We start from the raw sequence: 15,854 nt of genomic DNA, 5'->3' as shown, positions 1-15,854 counted from the left end.
TGGCTGCCTGGATACAACACTCCAGAGGCTAKAWGTTAATGCCYAACAATCATTAAGAAATTACTATTTTTACACTATGATACAGCGTTTGTCTGAGTATATGTGCGTGTGTGGATTCAGAGCATGTGTTGTGCCAGTGGTCATATCAATTCTATCGGTTAGAGGACTGTGCCAACACCAGGACTAGCTGGCATCCTCTGGCAGATGTGTTACACAATACSAGTTATTACACTATCGTAATTATGTCAGATATGATGTGCTATTACAGTATCATAATTATGTAAAAATGGGTTGATCCCAAATGGCACCCTACTTGCTATATAGGAGGGCACTATAGGGAATAAAGTGCCATTTGGGACACATCCACTGTGTATGTTTGACCAAGGAGCTCCTCCTGTTAACACTTTAGTATAGAAAACACATATTAGCCACTAACGTGCAATACAATAAATTAATTATACTTTTACTAAGTATTATTAGCCATTTATTTTGCCTCTATTCAGTATTTTCTTGTTTACACATTATGGGACGGTTTCCCATACACAGATTTAAGCCTAGTCCTGGACAACAACAGGAAAACGTTCAATGGAGAATCTTCATTGAGAATGCTTCTTAGTCCCGGACTAGGTTTAATGTATGTCTGGGAAACTGTTCCTAAATGTGATGTAAGAAAATAAAATGGAGTTAAAAGTGTTTGGTCACCTGCGAATGCGTCTAGGGCTTTCTTGATATCGGCAGCTTTGAGAATGCTGTTCATCGCCATCTCGGCAGCTGGAACGTCAAGGGGGGGGAGGAAGGAGAAGAAAAGGGGGGAACCAAGTTAAACACGAGGGTACATGAGAGCAAAGGGAACAGAGAGAGACATTCTCATATTACACTGCTGAGACTTGTGAACTGGAGCAAGAAATCAGGGCGAGAGCGAGATGTTGAGAGAACAAATTAGAAAGGAGGGAGAGGAGGGAGGAGGAGAAACTGGAGCGGGGGTGGGGGTGCTCAGTCCTCCATTTAGTGTGTGGTTTTTTMGGGGGAGGGGGTTGAGGTTATTATAAGAGAAACATGGCTGGTCTCCAGGCGTCTACTCAGCAAGGTTAGTGCCATAGGATCTGTGCCTTGTGCTGTGTCGGACATACCATAGAACAAGAACAAGAGCTGTGGAGCTAGGAGGCCGTTGGACATACCGCAGAGTTGGAGCTGTGTAGAGCTATAGTGTGGGCCGGGGGCTCCTTCTGTCTCACACTTTGAAAGGCGAGCTGTGTGTCCAACTCTCTGTGCCATTGAAGTAAATTGCTTCTTACTTATAAACGTATCACCTTACCCTTCCTACCCCAGCTCCCATCTGTCTCCCAGAAGAGGAGAGGAGAGGAGAGGAAAGGAGGAGGAGAGCTGGGGAGTGGGTGGTGTTGACTAAGGGGTTACTGAGGAATGGATTAGTGGGTTGAGGTATGGTTGCTGTGTGGTGGCCATGCTATGATATCGTGCAAGGACAATTTATAAGTCTATTTTTGGATTAGTTTACGTCTGCAATGGCCCCCGAGGGGTGGCCCTGCTCCAGGACGTCAGGACCGCAGGGCCAAGTAGGGTGCTCTAAGATATTTCCCTAAGACACKGCTGAAGCAAAGGCTCATGGGATAAGTAAGCAAAAAAGCCCAGCTAGACATATATAGTACAATAGAGCTTGCCAGCTTGTAGTCCTAAAAACGGAAATGCGTTGCCTCTGGTTCGTTCAGACGTTCCTATGGGGGAAATGAATAGGGAAAGAATGGGGTTTTGGGATAAACGACGAAAATAAGGTCTGAGGTTAACACAGGCTTAGGAGATCTTATACGTTTTGTTCTATAAGATAATATCAGTTAGTTAAAATGACCTTTATGAATTATGAAGCCTTTCCTTTTCAGAATAACACACCATTTCACATGTGAAATCATGTGAAAACGTGTTTTTGGAACACTTCACATTTTTTCATGTGATTTTCCACATGTGAAATCATGTGGTTTTTCCGTAAGGAGGATGCCAGCAATCTGAATTTCCGGCTACACAACCAGGTATGTATCCACAGATTTATAGGCAAGAATAAAAGGTCAAAGGTACACATAAGGTACCTTCAGAGATACACAGGAATTCACATGGTACTGGCAGGGCTGGCTTAATGCAGGGGCTTACCCCAAAAATACACAGTATATATTATATATATAATATTCTGCAACTGCCAACCACAGGAGGATTCAGGAGCCCACTCTCAATGAGTGTAGATAGCCTGCTGCTACTCTGCTAATCGTTAGATCAAGGGAGGAGATACGTGTGACTGGTCAGTTGTSTGAGTCAGGGGCAGGGGCCCAAGCCCATAAGGGACCCAGTTGTTATATATATWTTTTTTTTTTCAACCACAGGAGCCCGTCCTTAAAATACACCAGAGAGCATAATTTAGCCACAGAGGAACAATAGTTTCAAAAATATTACTGTGGCTAAAATGTTATCACGAGCACATACAGGTAACTGCCAAAATAAAGGAAACACTAACACAGTGTCTATAAAGGGTTTGGCTGTCGGAATAGCTTCAATGCGCCTTGGCATAAAGACTACAAGTGGACCTAAAACAAACCATGCCAGTAAAATTCACACCAGACCATAACATATTATTTGAATCCCTCGTTTACTCAAGTGTTTCCTTTATTTTGGCAGTTACTTGTTGCCTACAGTCGGAAAGGCCAACCTTTTTGGCAAGCATGCACACCAAATATACAGCTTGTGGCACCCAGGGCAATGATTTCTTAATATGGCCCTGGGTACTGGTCAATATCTTGTGRGGATAATCTAGTATAATGGTATTTTTTTCTAGGTACAATCGCTACTGCACTCCAAAAAATGCTGGGTTAAAAGCAACCCATAGCTGGCTAAATAGTGGACAGAATACGTGTTGGGTTATTTTTGACCCAGTCAGTTGTGTCACTTAGTTGGGTTATTGAGCTATGATCCAGCATGTCAGATCAGAATACAGAATACTGGAGGCATGGCTTTCAGTTCTTTTTGGCCACCTGTGAAAGTAAATGTTGTTCCAGTTAATCTGTTCTGTTGTATTGTCAACACATGTTAAAGTTGAGCATGGACACTTTTGTAGCTTAATGAAGCGTTTTCTCCTTTTATTGTAACCAAGGGAACAACACTATTCACTAACCATACCCTTCTTTTTTTGTATGTCTTAAAACGTTCCAAGCAATAAGTATGAACCCGGTGGCACTGCAGAAACGTTGATGCACTCAACCAAGCAGTTGAAAGTTTAAATCCCCCAAATATTTATGTATACTCTATGTCTAGCACTGCTAGTTTTAGGTTAATGCAACATTGGTGGTGATAATTGGGCAATTATTTACTTGATTCTGGGCAGCTTTTAGTGAAGTGCAGGAACGTTTTATTGCCAATAAGTCTGTAGCCGTATCTCTTTTATGCTCACAGACCTGGTGGTGTAGCAGGACATTTCAGATGGCTACCAACAAAGAAGTTGTGAGTTAAAATCACAACTGAGGTTTAGTCCCAAGTAATCCAGGGGACCATGACACAATGTTCTWAAAAGGTTGTTGGGGATGTCCTGGGAACTAGACTAAACTTGCAGGGGACCATGACTGTTTAAACTGAATGCATGTCAATTATGCCGTTTTAAAGTCAAATATTCTCAATGACACTCGACACCTGTGTTTTCACGTGCTCAAATGTTGTCACGTGTAGTTTCATGGTATCACATGTTGAAATATGCCACATATAACACCCCATTCATTTCCCCATAGGCTTTGGCCAATGAGCCGTGGTGGAGTTAGTGCCTACAAAAAGACGCCACTACTATTGCTCTCTACAGGATCCTACGACCCTATTTAGTAGTTAGCCTCTTTCCACAGTTTGTCCTATGCGAATGCCTCAACAGTCAGCCTCATCTTAGTGAGATAGAGCGCTTCCTTTCACCCAACCTCTTTCTAACACTCCTCCATTTGGCTAATTCTTTGGCTCCAATGAAAAGTAGAAATATGAAACCCTCCTTTTTTCCTGCGTGAGAGCCGGCTGTGCCCTTCTCCTCACCCGGAGGTGAGAGAAACACAACCGCGCCTCAGGAGAACGGACCGACTCCTAGCCTTCAGTACAACAGCTGCATGGTGGGTGTGTGTGCGTGTGCGTTTGGAKGAGGGGTTCTGGGGATCAAGGGAGAATGCACTTGCGTCTCAAGAAACTCGAGCCCCTTAAGTTAGCCACTCAATCTCAATTTACTATAACATGTGTATGTTTGTACGCGGTCGTTTGTAGTGTCAGTGTGTGAGTGAGAGGGTGGGTTTGTGTCTATGAATGTGTGGCTTTGCTAATATGTCTGTGACGTGTGTGAACTTAGATTTGATCTTTGTGCTTGGTGTGGTTAGGTGTGCACATGGGGGGGGGGGGGGGTTATGAGTTTGTGTGGTGCGTGCATGCTCCCATGGGGTGGGGATGAGTTTCTGTGTGTGTTAATGTACATATGTGTGCTGTTGTGAGATAATACTTGGCGACATTGTGTGTCTGGACTCATATACAGTTGAAGTCGGAAGTTTACGTACACCTTAGCCAAATACATTTCAACTCAGTTTTCACAATTCCTGACATTTTATCCTAGTAAAAATTCCCTGTCTTAGGACAGTTAGGATCATCACTTTATTTTAAGAATGTGAAATGTCAATATAATATTAGAGAGAATGATTTATTTCCGCTTTTATTTCTTTCATCACATTCCAGTGGGTCAGAAGTTTACATACACTCAATTAGTATTTGGTAGCATTGCCGTTAAATTGTTTAACTTGGGTCAAACGTTTTGGGAAACCTTCCACAGCTTCACACAATAAGTTGGGTGAATTTGGCCCATTCCTCCTGACAGAGCTGGTGTAACTGAGTCAGTTTGTAGACCTCCTTGCTCGCACATGCTTTTTCAATTATGCCCACATTTTCTATAGGCTTGAGGTCAGGGCTTGTGATGGCCACTCCAGTTCCTTGACTTTGTTGTCCTTAAGCCATTTAGCCAGAACTTTGGAAGTATGCTTGGGGTCATTGTCCATTTGCGACCAAGCTTTACTTTCTGACTGATGTCTTGAGATGTTGCTTCAATATATCCACATAATTTTCCTACCTATGATGCCATTTGTTTTGTGAAGGGCGCATGCAGCAAAGCACCCCCACATTGATGCTGCCATCCCGTGCTTCACAGTTGGATTGGTGTTCTTCGGCTTGCAAGCTCCCCCTTTTTCCTCCAAACATAACGAGGGTCATTATGGCCAAACAGTTCTATTTTTGTATCATCAGACCAGAGGACATTTCTCCAAAAAGTACGATCTTTGTCCCCATGTGCAGTTGCAAACCGTAGTCTGCCTTTTTATGCCGGTTTTGGAGCAATGGCTTCATCCTTGCTGAACGGCTTTCAGGTTATGCCGATATAGGACTCGTTTTACTGTGGAAATAGATACTTTTGTACCTGTTTCCTCCAGCATCTTCACATGGTCCTTTACTGTTGTTCTGGGAATGTTTTGCACTTTTCGCACCAAAGTACGTTCATCTCTGGAGCAATAACGCGTCTCCTTCCTGAGCGGTATGACGGCTGCGTGGTCCCATGGTGTTTATACTTGCGTACTATTGTTTTTGTACAGATGAACGTGGTACCTTCAGGCGTTTGGAAATTGCTCCCAAGGATGAACCAGACTTGTGGAAGTCTACATTTTTTCCTGATGCCTTGGCTGATTTCTTCTGATTTCCCATGATGTCAAGCAAAGAGGCACTGAGTTTGAAGGTAGGCTTTGAAATACATTCACAGGTACACTTCCAATTGACTCAAATTATGTCAACTAGCCTTCTCAGATGCTTCTAAAGCCATGACATAATTTTCTGGAATTTTCCAAGCTGTTTAAAGGCACAGTCAACTTAGTGTATGTAAACTTCTGACCCACTGGAATTGTGAATTGTGATATAGTGAATAATAGTGAAAAAATCTGTCTGTAAACAATTGTTGGATAAATGACTTGTGTCGTGCACAAAGTAGATGTCCTAACCGACTTGCCAAAACTATAGTTTGTTGACAAGAAATGTGTGAAGTGGTTGAAAAACAAGTTTTTATAATGACTCCAACCTAAGTGTATGTAACCTTCCGATTTCAACTGTACCTTGTAGAGCTCTTACTCACAGTTGATTTRACATTTAAATACTCACTATGTAAGTGAATCAGAATGATTTAAACACAACAGATTGGGGACTGTGCTTGTTTTTAGCATACTGTACAGCAGCAACACCTTATTGGAGGATTTTGATTCAGAATGATAGCCAACTTGTAAATGAATAGCTGAAAGTGTGTCGAGAACAGGTCAACTGGGTGGCTACAACACAATGCTGTAGCTCCAATGGTAATGATGTCTTTAGTTATGGCTGCTATCTTGTGTATCCAATCTAATATTTGCTATTCACGGTCCATCCGAACAAATGCTATTGATTCAGCAAGTCATTGATTTCATTATAAAAAGTGGAGTCAGACTCTCGTCATGCTAACAATACCAAAACACAAAGAGCAGTGGTCCGAGTGGCACGGCCATAATAACAACATCCAGATGGATTGTGGGGGATCATCTTTGGACATAACACCAAASTCCACTATCTTATRTCACAGCATGGTGCTGAAAAGAACTGCTGAGCTACCTACCTGCTGTACCACCACAGTACAACTGAACAATCAGACCTGGGTTCAAATACTTTCAAAAACCTTTTCAAATACTTTATCTGTACTTGACTAAATTTGATTGTTGCAATGGAACCAATAGAGCGGTCCGAGTGCAAACCTTGCCCATTTGGTTGTCCAGGTAGGCTGATAAAAATATTTCAAATAGTATCCGAACCCAGGTCTGGATACCAAAGTACCCACAATTCAATGACTGAGCAGCCACAACAATAMGCATTGTGTAGTAGTAGGGACTCTCCTGGCTGGCACACAAAGGTACCGCTATGATAATGTAATCTTGTCTAATCAACTAATCACATCGTCTCATAATACCATTTGGAACAGTGGGACAATCAATAATCTACATGCAAATTCCAAACATGTCAATAACGAAACCACGTCACGACACATTTACATAAAACACAAACAGAATAATATAATATTACTAAATAAYTAGAAATGTGTAAGTCGCTTAAGCTATCCATTAGCATTTAAATCAACATCTGAAGTCTTTAAGTCGTACATATTTCATTATGACACACAAACAACACGTTAAATATGTCCCTAATGGCACCCTGTTCCCTATACAGTGCACTACTTTTGACCAGAGCCCTATTGAGTTGTTATTTGTCTCTGTTTAATTAACAGGGGCTATAGCCACTAAAACAGTTCACTGACTCCATGAATATGCATTAACATAGAGATATGAGCACATGAGTATCATGCAAATGCACTAATCATACTCAACGACTCAACGTAATCACATACAGAATGATAATGAGGGAAGGTTATGGTCCCGAGAGGCGACTTAGTTAAAAAATTTAATTAATAAATACAATTTCCCAGTGTCAGCAATTTGCACCATACTTTAATGTCCTCTTCGTCATTATTGAAAGGTTTGGTCGTTTGGTTCATATTCTTTATACAGAAGCCATTCCCATTATACAACTAACACCACAAATTGCACCTGCACATGCTATTTTCCAACAAGTAACTACCTACATACTTAAACAAGAGCTTACCCTCACAACTTTGCGTAGAATTTTTGTAATTTTACCCCGAAAGTAGTTGTTAGTAAGTGTACTGCAAAACTGCCTAAAATGTAATTATAGATATTCTCTACTGTGGTGACCAATTTATGAAACCTCTTCCATGTCATTACTAGGGTTGGGGTCAATACCATTTCAATTCAGTCAATACAGGAAGTAAACTGAAATCCCAATGTTTGCTTCCTGATTTGGCTGAATTAAAATGGACTTGACCCCAATCCTGGTTGTTGACCAAAGCATGCAGCCTTACCTGAGTTAAGGTGAGGAGTAGTAGGGAGAAGATGGAGAAATGGGCCAGAGAGGTAGGGTGGAGGTCTGATAAAGGGAGGAGGGTCCACTCCTTTCTTTTTTATACCCCTCCCCTCCGCCTATTTTAGGAGGGAAAGATGGAAACCCTATCGCTTCCTTTAACCACACTTAACTAATCAAACCCCTTGCTATTAATAATCACCTGCTCAGTCTCCAGCACCCATTCCACCTGACACCCTTTTCTTTGCTCTAGCTCTTTCTTGCCTTCCCTCCACCCATCTGATTTTCTTACCTAATTTTCTCCTGCTCAGGGGGCTCTGTCCTTAAATCCTCCTTTGAGATCACTCTTTCTCACAAACTCTCTCTTTCTGTGTTATATCTCTCTCTCTCTTTCCTCCTCTCTCTCTGTCACTCTCTTCATCTCCTAAGCCCTCCGTCCTCCAACGTCCCCTGTCTCTCACACTTAACCATTCTCAAAGCGGAGATAGGTAATAGTTCTGTTACATGTATTTGCAATACGTATTTGAACTACTTCTGAGTATTTTGTACGTTGTATTACACTGGGCTGAACTACAGTCCAATGTACTTTGTAACAATATATTTTCGAAAGCTGTAATTTTCAAATGACAAAATACTTTTCTATACCATTTCCTTATAGAAGTGAAACATTTTGTGGCCCTCTTTCACCCTACATTGTTATCAAAAGTCTGACGGCACTATGGAGTGATAAGACTATCTGCTAAATTAACTTAATGTAAATGTACAGTGTATGTAAAAATGTACATTTGCAAGGCATGCTGAGTATTATTCTAATGAGCACCACCCCGAAACAAGGCCAATTACAATAACCAGTGTGCTTTGCAGTTGTTCATTTTCATATATACATTTTGGTAATTTAGCAGACACTCTTATCCAGAGTGACAGTGCATTCAAGTAAGGTAGATAAACAAAAAAATATCAGTCACAGCAAGAAAGAAGTTTCTGTAACCGTTACTGAGAATGTTGTTTCTGTTCGGCCGGTTAGTTGCAAATGTGTTTTTGTACTTTATAATACAAAAGACATGTATTTAAATAAAATACAATACTTTGCAAAGGTATCTTATATTTTATTTTGATACATTGGTCTTTAGGGTATTTTGTAGTTGTATTTTCTAATTGTAATTTCTAATTTATGCCCATCCCTATCTCAAAGTCTCTCTCATCTACCATTCTTTCTCATGGGGGATTCAAACCATCAGCCAACTTCCTGAATCCATCCCTTTATATCCACCTTCATTGTCCTATTCCTTTCTTTGTCTGTCCCTAATGAATCTATATTTAGCAGACACAAGGCAAAGCCAAGCTGAAGGTAAATCCTGAACAATCATTACTTATTTTTTACATCCATGATCATAACTGTAACTGAAATCTGATATCCGTGGGCTACCTTATGCTCTATGCTCATATCAGTTTGTCCTAAAATGGCACCCTATTTCCTGTATACAGATGTAGCATCTTAATTTGACCAGTATTGTCGCAGCAAAATAATTCTGCAGCAACAGGACTTGAACGTTGCTTGATCCGTGGTTAGGCTATCAGCTGGTAAAAATTAGACTACATGAAAAGTGCAATACTGTTAAKATAGCGTGTTTAAATGTGATTTCTCAGCAACAAAAGAGTGATCAAATTAAGATCTTATATATGTACAGTGTAGGTGTGGTCAAAAGTGGTGCACTATATAGGGAACAGAGTGTCATTTGGGACACAATCCGAACAGGGTCTCGGCATCAATTAACCATAAAACATAGAGGCTTGGGTCACTCTGGCGTAAGCAGCACCCCGTCAGGAATCTCCAAAGCCTGTCATATATAGATATGTCTTACTGAATATGGCTGTACCAGTGGACTGCACACATCAGCTGTTTCCATGTCTGAGATATTATTGAAGTGCGTGTGTGTGTGTGTGTGTGTGTGTGTGTGTGTGTGTGTGTGTACAGTGTGTGTGGGTGCGCAAGCATGTGTGTGTGTGTAGTCGTTGGGTGGTGGGTTTTGAAGGCTAGAGATAGGGACTGTGATGTGGGCTGCGGTGCTACTGCACTGTACATAAAGAGAGCAATAAACAGGTTTACTATTGGAGAGGATGGGGGAGGTAATGGTGGTGGTTGTGGTGGTGGTGTGGGTCACTGAGCTCCCATGTATAAATGTACTGGGACACGGTGTGATGAGGAGGGATTTGCTGCTCTGTAGAGGACCTCAGTGACTGTTGCTATTAAACCTTCTTACCTTACCTCATTGGGACCGTTTATGGAGCAGTTTATGGATGCTGTACTTATGGATGCTGTACCGTTTATGGATGCTGTACTTAAAAAAAAAAACGGATAAAGTTTTGTTTCTGGAATGACATGCATTTCTCAAATGAGGTTAATCACGCAGTTTGATTCGACGTTGAGTCATCGTGACATATTTCCAATCAATGACTTTGATATGGAACACCTCCCCATCTGTACTTCTCTGCAATTTACCACTATAATTTACCACTATAATTTACCACTCTATAATTGATCCCTCTGTTTCTCCTGTCCCTTATTCCCTCTGGTACCACTCATGGGAATGTTATTCCCCCGTCCAATTCTAATGCGCTCAAGCACTTTAATCTTTTTAACTCTTTCTCTCCTCTCTTTCCCTTCAACATAGCATCCCTTCCGCCTTCTGTTCACTGCATGAAGAGGTGTATACAGTACCCTCCTTTTAAGGAGCCCCTTTCTTCATTTCTTCCACTAAACTTGTGTGCTCTCCAACCTTCCTTAGACTAAATGTATCCTCCTCCTCTCTCTGCCTTTCAGGGCCATGCAGCCAAGAGCCACCAAGAGGCTTGACTTAACCCCACAGTGTGCTTGTTTGTTGTCTGGGGCTCTCTCAGGGAAGGATGACAGTGGTGCTCAGTGGTGGAGCCAGGGTGGTGGCAGAAACGTACTGGCCATAGGGCAGCTCGGGAAAATAACAGATAGGCTGGTCCATCTTTAGCTCATTGGGTCGGTGATACATTTATTGAAGGGTCTGCAAAGAAAAAATGGGTTGGTGTGGGGACCTCAAGGAAATGCCCGGCCGGTTTCTGGTCACGGACTTTCCCTGGGTGGAGAGGTGGTGCAAGGGGGAAGCGGGAAGCAGAAAGGCGGGCCGAAAGGTGGTGAGATACATAAACATGTTGTATGGAAATCTGTGTTGACCGGGGGTTTTTTCACCCCAAGGTGTCAGGGCCTGGAGGGTGGAGGGTGAAATGACATCTGTTCTCTTCCAAATCTCAACCTCTACCCCAATGCCCTAGCTGTCATTAACAGGCATGGCACCTGACACCATCAAAAACCTTGTAAAAAAGGTGATCCATGTCGTGGTTTTGTAAGGGAATTGATGGAAGGTGATGGAATTATCTGCTTCTTTGATTCAAAATGACTTTTTATTTACATTTCTGTTCATTTGAAAGGTTTTTGTTGAGGTTGACTTGGATGCATCAATAAAATGTGTTCTGACTAGCATGTTAATGGGGAAATCAAAAGTTCCTTGTCGGTTTGTTTAAAGGGTGCGTGTTTTTGTTGTTTATCCCCAACAAAGCACACAATGCACATCGACGGGCTGTTGTGGGACAGGTCAAGAGCTGGTATTTCAGTTTTTTATGTTTAATAAATGTGCACACATTTCAAAAAAACTGTTTTTAGCTTTTTCATTATGGGGTACCGCGTGTAGATTGATGAGGGGAAAAAATGATTTAATACATTTTAGAATATGGCTTGTGTTATTATTTTCTATTTTTCTCTACTATTTCTCTTTTTTTTCTCTGTATTGTAAGCATTTCACTGTTAGTCTACACCAGTTGATTACGAAGCATGTTCAGTTGTAAGTCATTTCCAGTAAAGGTCTTTGAGTGTTTGACTTCAGTTTGTCTCGGTCTGTTTGTTGAACACACTGATATGTTCACACTAGGCCTACTCTGAAACAAAGTTATAATATGAAACAAAATGTCAAATATGGTTATAAAACTTTTTCCAAACCACATATTTAGTTTTTACATTTCTGGTGGACGTCTGTCGTTCCAAGGCCTTCTCTTTATAACACACTTCCTAGCGAGAGCCACTTCCTGTGGCTGAAGAAAGCACAAATACGTTTACATATTTCCCTGTTTCACTGCCTGGAATAACAAAGACAGAGTTATTCTGAGGAAGACAAAGTGAAAGGATAAAACTGAATAAATTTTAGAGGAAGCCAAATTCCAGGGAGACAAAGAGAAGGGATGGGGGACGGAGGGAAGCTTTGAAAAAGTCCTAAAAAAAGCTCAGCTAAAACAGACAAAATCTCATTCCCTTTGAAACTGACAGCTTTTGAAGAAGCAGAAGTCAGGGCTGTGCGGCTGGTCCAGGGTGAGATGAGAGGTAGTGGGATCTCCAAATGTCATCTTTGCAGAACAATGTGGGTCTGGATGAAAAGTTGGACGATATGAAGGCTTGAAACAACCACAGTTTAAATAAACGCGTTAGCATTTTTTACAAAAAAWTTTTTATGTACATTTTGGAGTACTAGCCTTTTCTTGTCACCTGGTTTATTGACTGTATCATCAGTATCCAGTGAAATACTGGTGAAGTCTGTTTCAGCAAACCACTGAAAGCAATGCATTGTTTACTTGTTTAGCTGTGCTGTGCTGAGCCTTGCCACCTGGCAGTAGGTGTGTGGGTATGTAGGGGCATTACTGTTACCGGCTGTCTGGCCTGCTGTGGGACATCACATGACAGACCCATTACAGAGAATCGTCGTCCTCCCTTCAACTATTACATTTCTCGGTTTCAGCATTTTCTCCAATGGAAAGGCAGAGCAAAAAATGACACTGACAGGGATGAAGAGAGAGAGAGAGAGAGAGAGAGAGAGAGAGATGGACATCCATGGGCCCTGACAGAGGGAATGAGAGCTGGACGCCCATGGGACAGAAATTAACGAGTTATTAAATAAAGGAGCTACTGGGTCGTCCATCTGCAGAGATCCTCCCTTAGCCTTAACAAATGGGAGTCTGCATTTGAAACATTAAGACGGATGGGCTTCTTCTCTCACTCCGCATGATCAGCCGTTCCGTTGCAATGATGTAACGCTATTTCGCGCCGCGAGCATCTTCTGATGCAAGAAAAGACAGAATGCTACAGGGCTGAGGAATATCCAGAGACACACAAAGACAGTAAGAATGATGGGCCAGTCAGGAGGGCTAGGCGAGAGAAGTAGTGCAGAAGATACAGAGGAAAGAGACAGTAAGAATGATGGGCCAGTCAGGAGGCTAGGAGAGAAGTAGTGTGCAGAAGATACAGAGGAAAGAGACAGTAAGAATGATGGGCCAGTCAGGAGGCTAGGAGAGAAGTAGTGTGCAGAAGATACAGAGGAAGAGAAAGGAGAGGCAAGGAGTGAAAGAGGTCAAATAGAGTTTTGGGCGGATGTGATGAAGGAAGGTTGCTCAATCTATAAGGGAAAAAAATAAGATGGACGCCAGTGTCTTGTCGTCAACCTCAATCAATCATCAACGATGGACAGTGTAAAGGAGGTGATTCGGTGAACTGCGCTCGCATGATTAGTAGCCTAACCTTTTCTTAGACCTGAAGCTTTGTGTTAGCTCCTCAAGTTAATGCCTAGGCTTTAGCTTAGCAGGCTTAGCAGGCCCCGTTGGTCACACCAGTATGGACAACCAATGTGAATCGCGCCAACAAATCTGAACTAAATCATTTCAAAAAGTCTTGAAAGCCCCTTGAGATGACGGTGGCCACAATAGAAAAGCTGAACCTCAACAGAGACGATGGGGTGGGTTATTCACACGGAGTATACGTCCCAAATGGTACCCTAGTCTTATATGCAATGTACTCCTTTTGACCAGGGTCCTAAGTGCTCTGMTCAAAAGTAGTGCKCAACATAGGGAATGGTGCCATTCTAAGGTGCCATTTGGGACGCAGCGTGTATCAGAGCTGGTCTGTACTGGACTTGGCACAGGGAGGTGTGTATAATCCCTTCAGCAGGTGCCTTGGGACCAGAGAGACAGGCTTTGGGAGAATATGAGGTTGTGAAGGGGAGATATGAGGAAAGAGGGAGAACACAGGGAAAGCGATATGAGGAGRGGGAAGAGAGGCAGAGTAAGCGAAAGGAAGGTGAGGGAAATATGAGTTTGAGGAGGGAGAGCGAGCGAGCGAGCAAGCGAGAGGGAGGTGGGGGAGATGGAGTAGAGGGGTGAGGAGATTCCTCAGGAGCATCTGTCGACTTACAACTCAAGAGATAGGTGTTGAGTTCCACCCGGCGATGCTACAAATGTTTTATGMGAGACAGACACTGTATCCCTGGCGATGTCGTCATAACTAATGTTGGATGCTGGCCAGTTTGCATTTTTGTCATACATTTTCTAGCTCTCCTTGGGTTCTAATATCAGTGTGTTCCTGTTTGTTTTAGGAAGGATGTCAGCGAGTCAGTGATACCTTCTCTTCCTCTGTAGGCCAACTGACAACACGACATTTATAACCGTGTCACTTGAGAATCACACCACCAAGCAAGCACAAAAATGCAAGCATGCATGTTGATACGCACGCACACACACGCACAGGCACACACYTACACCAAGATCGGTTTGACCTTGAAGTCCTAGGCTACATGTGTCAGATGTGTGGGTGCAGTATGTAGTGTGAATGAACTGTGATAAGACTGTAAATAGTAGCTCTAATATATACAGAGAGCACAACACCAGCTCAAGGCCTGAGGCAGCGAGAGCGCTAAAGTTCATTTGACATTAGATGCAGTCAGGCTTAAACTGCGCCCTCAAATGGCCACATCACAGCATTATAATAACTACTACAATGATCATTATTCCCCTAAATGTATACTGAACAAAAATGTAAACGCAACATGCAACAATTTAAACAAATTTACTGTTACTYTTCATATAAGGAAATCAGTTCATTAGGGCCTAATCTATGGATTTCACRTCACTGGGCAGGTTCGCAGCTATGGGTGGGAGGGCATAGGCCGACGCACTTAGGAGCCAGGCCCACCCACTGGGGAGCCAGGACTTTCAATCAGAATGAGTTTTTCCCCACAAAAGGGCTTTATTGCAGACAGAAATACTCAGTTTCATCAGCTGTCCAGGTGGCTGGTCTCAGACGATCCCGCAGGTGAAGAAGCCGGATGTGGAGATCTGGCGTGGTTACACGTAGTCTGCGATTATYAGGCCGGTTGGATGTACTGACAAATTCTCTAAATCGACAATAGAGGTGGCTTATGGTAGAGAAATTATCATTCAATTATCTGGCAAAAGCTCTGGTTGTCACGGATCCTTCCGGAACTTTCATCACGCACACCTGTCCCCTATTCCCACTGATTAGTATTTGTATATATGTGCCCTTTGGTTTCCATGGTTTTGACGATTATTGTTATAATGTCCGTTGGTGCGTGTGAGTACCTGTGCTGTGTGTTTTGGGCTTTCGTGCCCTTGTGGATTGCGCAGATGATTACAGGTCTCGTCCCGTGCGTGTGTATTTATTTGAGGTACTCCTCGCTCTTTTGTTTGGGTTTCAACCCTGTGTTTTTGTTATGTGTTTGTTTGGTCTTCGTCRCCGTGCCCTTACACGACACGCTGTAATTTTGGGGTATAWTTTTTTWWAAACTATTATGCATTCCTGCGCCTGTCCTCGAGGCTGGTGTCGTTGCGCTACTGGTGCAACGCAACCAGTTTCGGAGAAACTAACCAAAATGTTGGTTCATTTTTATTCACACTTATCTGGGGAATTCTAGTCGACACAATCCCAATTTAATGGGCGAGACACACACACATGTACACATACACACGCGCGCACACACACACATGCACGC

At 42.5% G+C, this 15,854-nt stretch overlaps 1 protein-coding gene across 2 annotated transcripts in view; it reads right to left on the bottom strand.

Moving 5' to 3' along the window:
• Window positions 1-15,854, bottom strand: part of LOC111981097 (parvalbumin-7) — a 50,688-nt gene that overhangs the window by 2,024 nt on the left and 32,810 nt on the right. The window contains exons 1-2 of one of the 2 annotated variants that reach the window (XM_024012243.2): window positions 8,003-8,226; window positions 703-771 (exon numbers count right to left, since the gene is read on the bottom strand). In XM_024012243.2, coding sequence (XP_023868011.1) covers window positions 703-763 — 61 coding nt within the window. In that variant the 5' untranslated portion in view covers window positions 764-771; window positions 8,003-8,226. Of the gene's footprint in view, window positions 1-702; window positions 772-8,002; window positions 8,227-15,854 lie in introns of those variants that run through there. The other variant, XM_024012244.3, reaches the window with a different exon arrangement.

Source organism: Salvelinus sp. IW2-2015, linkage group LG20 (assembly GCF_002910315.2).
Source record: "Salvelinus sp. IW2-2015 linkage group LG20, ASM291031v2, whole genome shotgun sequence".
NCBI classification, from domain to species: domain Eukaryota; kingdom Metazoa; phylum Chordata; class Actinopteri; order Salmoniformes; family Salmonidae; genus Salvelinus; species Salvelinus sp. IW2-2015.
Note: the sequence above shows the minus strand (reverse complement) of the source record. Positions and strands in the feature narration are given on the sequence as shown.